Raw genomic sequence first — 8,912 nt, 5'->3', positions numbered from 1 at the left:
ATTGCTAAGAGAAATTCTCAAATGTGTTAAGACATAAAGACTTCTGAAAGTTCTTAATATTATACAAGTTTTTTCTATTGAAAATTAAATTAGCAAAAAGACTATGACTAAAGTAAAGGCAGTGAAGGTTCTCAACTGGTAAAGTGAAATATAATACACGTGGCGATGCAAATAGGCGTTAGAAATTTATTTAATATAGAAGAATCAAATTCAAATTTAGAAGATCACGTCGGGGTCATAAAAGGACTTCTCTGTTAACACTAAAACGAATCTTAAACAACGGAAAATAAACTTTATTTAGTTTTTCTCGGTACGAAATTGTAAACGTTCTTTCTCCAAAAAATTAAAAAACTAAAACTCTCTGAATTTAAATTTGAGACTTCAATTTCAATAAATTTTCAACGCTTATATTAATACCAAGCGACTACACACAGAGAGCCCCCGTTTATGAATTTTTGGCGCAATTTTGCAATAATGACTTAACATTTCAATCATCCTTCTTCCTGAAACTATTTTGTTATAGTACTTACAAATAACTTAACTATAAAAAATGTTTTCTTAATTATATTTACTCTAAAGCGCTCCTCGAACAACGACAGTTCAGACAATAAATCCGTAATAGCGTTGGTCAGTGCTTCCTGTGGCGACGACTCTGATGTTGTTTGTATGCGTAGCACAAATTTATGTTCCAGAGGATGTGGCACTTTGTAACCAGCAAACAAAACATTTGGGTCTTTCAACAATTGACTGCACGAAAAGCAAGAGTGTTTATTTTTACTAAATTTATTATTATTAACTGATAATTACTTACTTGCGAATCATGTTGCCCAAAGTGTGGTCTTCCTTATTTATAGTGAATATAGCGGCATTAGGAACCTTTGTGTCCAATTCACGTATGATTCTGTAATAAAATGCAATTATTATTGTTGATAAATTTATTTTATTTTTTACTTCTTCTCGCCATCATATAATAAAAACGATTCGAATGTCGGAGGCGCGTTCATTTAGCTTGTAAATTTATTCAAGTGTCATTCATCACTGACAGCGATTTTTTTGCAATGCCAAACATTTAGTAATTGTCAGCTGCGGTTTAGTGATGCCAGCTGTTTGGTAATTGGTAACACTTTTGTGCATTTGTATAATTTTAAACACAAAAGTGTTCTATTTCTCAACTGTATAAACTGAAGTGTACACAAAACTTTGTTTATACTGGATTTCATGTGGGAGTTTTGTTTGTAATTATAGCTGTCAAAAATATTCAATTTGCATTGAAAGCAACAACAATTGACAGCTAAAATTACACACAATACAGTCGTGTGAAATCCAGTATTAGCTTACATTTTGATTTTCTATTCCTCAACTTTTTCTTTAATAGGTGTAAAAAAACAGCATTAAGTCTGGTTGAAACATTTGGCATCACTTTTAAAATATGTCATATGCTTCTTTTTGATATATGTTTTTTGTTGTGTTGTGTACAATTGACAGACCTTTTCTTTTGTAAGCTATCGATAAGAACAAATAAAATAAGTACTAATTTCGATGGCAACTCTGGGCAAAATCGAAATTTTATGACTTATATATTTAAAACACGTAATAAAATTTAAAGTTAAAATTTTGAAAATGAATTATAATTCTTTTCAAATATTGGTAAGAATATTTTTTTTTACATTATTGCGAATAAAATATGAATTTTCGTGCCTTTTAACAGTAAAATAATAAATAAAAAAGTGACGTTTTAGTTACGAATAATGACGATACGTAATACGAAGAATTAACGAAATCATTCGTTGACAGTTAACTGGAAATTTTGTTTGTTCTTCCAAAAATCGTTCACAATAGAGTTTTTAGTCTTGGCAACCATGTGATTTGAGCTGTTTATTAGTTAAGCGATTTGAAAAGGATTGGATTAAATAAGCCAACAGTGTTATTTCATATGTTATTTTTAAAATAAGCGGTTGTTTTTTCTGATTTGCTTACAAAAGTAAAGGTCTTATATGATATATTAAAATTGTAAATACTAAAAATTAATTAATTAAATTAATTAATAAAATGAATATTAGAAGGACAATTTTTGTCTTATATATTTAAATTAATTTATTTATTTATGTATTTGGATATATTAGTAAATGAAATGTTAATTTATTTATTCATGTATTTGGATTTATTAGTAAATGAAATGCTCTAATGATTGGCTGCACGAAAACTTAAGAAGCAAAAAAAATTTTGATGGTGAAACCTAACTCTGGGTGTATTCTTTTGTCATGAATGCTCCAATAGAACAATTTTTAGTGCATAAGAATAACTTGGCATCACTGCCTAAACCAGTAAACATATGACAAGTAAGAAAGTTTCAAACAAATTTGCGGTTAAATTTTATAAAAAAGTTTTTTTTTTATATAAATATATATATATAAAATCAATGGCACAAAAAATGTATTGGCGAGGTTCATATAATTTTCAAACTTGTAACATCACTTGTTAATGCTAAATGAGCAGTATTTAACAGTTTTAGTTTTCTTGTAATTGCCTTACAACTTTTTGCTTTTATTTTAGATCTAATACTGGATTCACACCATAGTTTTCTTTCTGATTTGAGCTGTCAAAAATTTTAAACTGACATCTGAAATCAAAAAGCAAAAATATCGATTCACACGACAAATCATTGTAATTTGATCGTCAGATTTATCATATGAAAATATTTCAGATGGTCTTAATTTCAAATAACAGTAAAAAGAAGTGAAGCAAGGATTTAAAACATACAAATAAAGTGTAACGTTAGATACTAAATAGTACTATTATAATTGGGAGCGAGCGAGTACACAAAGCACCGTATCTGATTATATTTAATATGGAAAATGAAAGCGCTGTCACATAAAATCAGGCGGCAGTGAATGAAGTAAGGATGCATCGGAATTGGAGCTGGAAGGTGGACGATCCTCGTAAACGAACAAAGGACTGTAATTTACGAATATGTGCCTGGAATGTCCTGATCTTCTATAGGGAAGGTGCCTCTATCCAACTGACGAAAGCCATTAAGAAATGAAAGACTGACGTCACCACCAGTTAGGAAATGAAATGGACAGATCTACTACAGCTGCCTTACAAATAGGCGTGAATTGGATGCGGTTTTATGGGAAGCAAGAGACTGTTAAGCGATTTACACCGGTGAGCGGAAAGCTTGTTAAAATATGTATCAAGGGAAAATTTTTCAATATTACCTTCATCACACCGACGGAAGATTATATACATACATATATACTTAAATCAGAATTTAGACAATTATTTCCTTTTACTTTTTTCATTAAAATTTTTTAAAAGTAGTGTTATTTTCAGTACCTGATAAAGTTCGATAAGGTGTTATTGTTTGGATCAGTATGCAATACATTATTATCAAAACAAAAAAAAATATCATATGATATATACAGTGATGTTGTATTGTGTACGTACAGCCATTGTACGTCCAATTATCACGTATGGAACTGTTGTTTGGTGGCCAGCTCTGAGTAAGAGCTATAATGTTGATAAACTCAACAGAATTCAAAGGATGGCATGCGTTAGCGTCATATGAGCCCTGAACGTGATGATACCTACCCTGTTACTTATTGATCTTCACATCAAAAATATAGTTTCTAACAGCGCTGTTAGACTAAAAGCAACAGGCGTCTGGTCGGAACGAACATATGAACATAGTCAGATTCTAGATACAGTTCCAAACTGTCTGTATAGGATAACATCGGATCTATACGGATGACTCGAAAATAATCTGCGGGACAAGAGCTTCGCACCATTTGAAAATATAAACAATCCTCTTAGGCTATCTAATGAGTTTTTCAGGTTTTTCAGGATGAAATATTAGCAATTAGAGAAATATGCTGGTAAATTGCAAGTCACATCAACGACAAATGTAGTGTTACTATTTTTGTTGACTGCCAGGCAGCAATTAAAGCCATTCAATCCTTCACCACATAATCAAAGATAGTTAAAGAATGTAGTGAGGTAATGGGCGAGCTAAATTGGTTGCCTAACATCACCCTCATCTAGGTTCCTGGACTTGGCAACGTCGAATTGCTTAAGAAAGCTGACAGTTTAACCCACTCTGATACTTTCCTGGATGTGCCAATATGAGAAGTATTTATCTCTACTTTCTTTAAATTGCCAATAACAGATGGAAAGCACTTAAGTCGTGTGCAACTTTCAGGCTAACATGGCCCACCTATAATAAAATTAGATCCTCGGAACTCATCAAAAGAGACCGCGTGGATACCGCAAGGCTTACTGCATTTCTTTCTGGTCATTGGTGAGTAGGAATCTATGCAGGTAAACTTCGCATTCCTTATAATCCTCACTGTAGAAGTTGTGCAAACCCGCAGGAAAAAAAACCATAATTCACTTTCTCTGGGAATGCCCGGCTTTGGTGTCTAGAAGAGACAGGTTTTTAGGAAGATACTTCTTTGTCAGTTTGTCAGACCGTTCATCGGTGACAAATGACCTATGAAATTACCTAAATTCGACGGAATGGATTTAGTCTTTAGGTACATGAAAGTTATTACATGATCTACCACTGCAACCACCCAACCAACCATATATGGTGACGAACACAATTATTGGCACAGCAATTATATTGAACTTAGGCACGGTTTCTATTAGTGCTGTTCACTAAAATACTGAAGTTATCCGATTATTCGATTAATCGGATAGCAACGAAGTCTCCGGAGTTGAAAATAAAATTGGATTTTTTGTAAATCTAGAGTTTTCGAATATCCGGATTTGTGATTATTACTCGTTGTGTAATTACTCAGAGACTTCGTGGGTGAAAGTTAAAGGAAAAGCACCAAATACAAATGCAAATGAATGTGCATCTTACAAATAATCACAAATTAGGGGTGATAGAATTTTCTGATGTTTGTAGGATTTTGTGTGTTTGTTATTTAAATTTCCATTACTAATAAAATAATAAAAATAATATGTTTATATATGCATAAATATTGTTAAAATTTTACATATATTTCCAAATAATTTTACTACGAATAATAATCGGAAATCCGGATATTCGGAGAATCCGGATTTAAAAAAATCACATTTTATTTTCAACTCCGAAGACTTCCTTTACTATCCGACTAATCGGATTCTCCAAATACTTCGTAAAACCGAATACCAACAGCACTAATGTTTACCCTGTTTTTAAAGCGATTTTTAGTAAATAAAAATTTTTTTATATAAAATGTCTAATTTACAATTAAATTCATTTATTGCATAGTAAAATCTCTCAAATTTAATATTTAAAAATTAAAAAATCAAAAAACAGACTAAATTAGGCTCAACTAAATTATTGGCACCTTTATGAAAAACTAAAAAAAAAAATTAATATTTAGGACGTGTGCGAGTTCGAGAAAATTGAGGCAAATTAAATTGAAATTTCCTATGGATTTTTCATCCTATGGATTCATCTTATAAAATTTTCACAATGGTAACACCTAATTTACGTAATTTTTATCTAATTTACACTACTCGAAATTCTGGTAAATGCCAAACTTTGCTGCCGTACCGACATAATTTACTATTTTCCTCAATTTACCATCAATTTACACGAACTCGCACACAACCTTAATGGCTAAGCTCGTTTGTTTAAAAACAGCTTCCAATTGTCTTGGCGTCGAAGAAACTATTTTTTTGTGTCATTTTTGGTCCAATTATTTGCCACTCTTCAGCAGTGCCATCTTCAGTTCTGTCTTTGTTGTTATAGCGCACTTCTTTAGACGTCTATTCAATTCTTTTCACAACTATTCAATGGGGTTGAGATATGTAGATTGGAGTGCATGAGACAATGTATGTTTTGCATGCAGCTCGAGTATATACGCACATCATCAACCATCTGCTTCAGATCATTGCTGATAAACTCAAGGTTTCGGCTTTTTCTTTGACATTTCTCTTGAGGAAGGCTATTCCTATAACATGTTTTATATCTAATGCTATCAATGAATTCCAATGCACCGACACCTGCATAGGACATGGGCCTCCACATAAATATTTTTTTGCACAGATATAGTAGGATTCTTTTTTTCGTTTGGTGGATCCAAATAAAAGATATCATCCTAGAAGATAACACCTTGAAGATTTTCACGCGTTTCAAATGTCGATTAGATTGCTTAAGTACTTCTTTGCATAGGCTATAAATGTTTTTGGTGGTTGACCTGCAAAATTAACGGTTTTCATCTAGCAACACGCCTACTGTAATTCATTTCATGCAATATACTCCTGATTGTGATGCGATGAATATCCTTGCCAAACTCTCAGTTAAGTTCAGCTGCGATTTGGGTTGAAGATATTTTTGAGTTGACCTTTACCTTTCTTATTATTTTGCTGCGTTTAATGCCGCTCAATGCATTAGCTCGGCGTCTGTGCTTAGTATTTTGCAATGATGTCGCCGTCTTGGTACGGTGCATAATTCTCCGATTAACTTAGCGACTTCCATCCATCATTTGCCCAATATGACATAAGATTTGCCTTGATTGTGCAAACATAGAATTATTTTCCGCTGAGATTCGGTGGTTTCTTTATTTTTACTGCTTAGTTTGTTCAAAATGGATTTTTTAATATTATAGGCAATCATAACGTTTTCAGCTAGAAACTAAACCACCATGTCATTTGGTTTTTTAATTTTAAAAAATTAATTTTAAAAGATAATTCAATGAAATAAAATGAATTTAATGGCAAATTAAATATTTCATATAAAAAACTTTTATTAATTAAAAATCGCTTTATTAACGGGGTAAAAACAGTGCTAAAGTTTATTATGCTTGCTGTGCCAATAATTATATTCGTCAATATATATATATATATATAATTATATATATATATACATTATATATATATATAATTATATATAATCATTTATAAATATATACATTATATATATATATATTATATATAATCATTATATATATATATATATATACATTATATATATATATATTATATATATAAAAACTACTGTAAAACGTAAGAAATAAACAAAGCAATGGTAGAATTAAGAACTTAAGAGGTGTTTTGCTTTCTTTATGAGTATCTCTGTATCTCTCCAGAGCTACTGATGTGCTTACGATGTTTACTGATTTATGTGTATCTACAGATGCGATACTGTTGCGATTAAAACATTTGTTTGGAGGATCATCCTATTTCACAAGACTACTTCTGCTGATCTTATGACGTATTGCTTGCTGATTCATCAGTATTTTGAGACCCGCCGCTAGCCCTTTTAGTCTATGAAATTTTTTTGGAGTTCTTTTAAGCTTTATTTTATATTCTTTACTGATTTTATTTTTTAACCAACGCATTGGTTTTAGGCCATTAGCAGAAAATAAAAGGCGGAAAACATTTTAATACTTCTCCTTTTCAAAATCGGGGAAAACCGTTTTTATACGAACAATGCGGTAGCGCTCAGGACAAAAATGGCTTAGGCCCTAAGCAAATATGTTTTTCTAACAACTTCTTTGCATAAAATTTATATGTATAAATGTAGAATTAAAGCTTACCTGGAGCAGTCACAATTGGGTATTTCATTGCAACACTTAACAATTGTATTTATGTTAGCAATCTCTAGAACCGGTGTATTTAATGCTCTCTTTGAAGCCACATCTAAGTTTGCTCTACGTTGAAAAGATTTATTCAAAAACATAACTAAATTTTAACTTCAACTTTAGATTTCAAGATTTCGAGAAACTTCTCCTCGCCAAGGAAATAAAAATGTCTGATATTTCAAGCTTGTGGTTTTTTGCAATGTTGCATTTTTATGTGTTGCAATGTAGTTATAGGCTGCATTACAGAAACTTTAAGATTATAACATGTTTACATTGCGAACTTTGTGGTGAACGGCGACTTTGAGCTCAAAACCAGTTATCGAAGCTTAATTTCTCATATAAAAATAAGCTCAATCAAAGTTCGACTTTAATTGAGAGTTGGGTATATTAATTCCTTTTATTTTGTATAAAAATAAAGAATTTTATATCTCCGTTTTTATTATAAAGGTGACAGTTGCGTGATATTTTGCACTTTCTTCTTAATATAAAAAAATCTGATTATAGTACATTCACTCTGTCTCATTAAGGCACTTGCTCATTTAGTTTAATGAGTGTACGATAAGATTATAATGAGCTCATTTATGCAGCTGATAGAACTTTTATAAACTTTTACAACTTCACTTATAAATATATCATACAAAAAAATTAAATATATGATTGATATATTAAATTATTTATATACATTTTATATATCAATTACATACTCAAATAGTAAAAGGCGGATAAAAACAAAGATTTTATTAAAAACTTGCTCAATGCTTTTGTTTACAGCTCAGCTGTTGTTTGCTTACATTTCACATACAAAACATATGACACATATTTCAAATTTCGGTAATTTACCTTACTAGAAATTTATTTTTAAGCGTTGCATTCGACATTTTTCACCTAAAATGAGCTGATTTATTGGCAATAAGCTCATTTATATGAAAACTTTTTGTACGGTAAATCATCCTCATTAGTGGGTATAATGAACAAAACCCCCTAAATGAGATAGTGAGACCAGTGAAAACATGGTATTACTTATATATATAACAAAACAAACAGAATCAGTTGCTTTGATAATTTTATTTTTCAGTTTTGGCGAGAAAGAATTAAAACTTGAACTTGAGACGTTTATCGAATATCGAATTATCAATCCTCTGATTACTTCTATAGTTTGATTTTATTTTATGAAAATACACAAAATAGTAAATACTCTCATGCTGAAACTTTTTACCAGGTATCAAGGCGAAGGCAGACGTTAGAATAAACAAGGCTTAGTATTTAGACAACAAATAAATCTAAGCCAAAACTGTGAACAAATGAGAGGAGGAAGGGCCGATGTTCTTGCTAGGT

At 31.1% G+C, this 8,912-nt stretch overlaps 1 protein-coding gene across 2 annotated transcripts; it reads right to left on the bottom strand.

Moving 5' to 3' along the window:
* Positions 1-494: 494 nt before the first annotated feature.
* LOC119683073 (DNA-directed RNA polymerase II subunit RPB11-like) lies at positions 495-7,731 on the bottom strand. 2 transcript variants are annotated; one of them, XM_038096676.1, is made up of 3 exons: positions 7,533-7,731; positions 812-901; positions 495-747 (listed from the first exon to the last, which is right to left on the bottom strand). In XM_038096676.1, exons 1-3 carry the CDS (start codon positions 7,673-7,675, stop codon positions 510-512), a joined length of 471 nt encoding a protein of 156 aa, XP_037952604.1. In that variant the 5' UTR covers positions 7,676-7,731; the 3' UTR covers positions 495-509. The 2 variants fall into 2 exon arrangements, with proteins under 2 accessions (XP_037952604.1, XP_037952605.1); XM_038096677.1 differs by lacking the exon at positions 7,533-7,731 and adding an exon at positions 952-1,055.
* Between the last annotated feature and the right edge of the window lie 1,181 nt (positions 7,732-8,912).

This window comes from Teleopsis dalmanni, chromosome 2 (assembly GCF_002237135.1).
Source record: "Teleopsis dalmanni isolate 2A chromosome 2, ASM223713v2, whole genome shotgun sequence".
Classification (NCBI taxonomy): Eukaryota; Metazoa; Arthropoda; class Insecta; order Diptera; family Diopsidae; genus Teleopsis; species Teleopsis dalmanni.
This window is presented reverse-complemented; position numbering and strand designations above follow the sequence as displayed.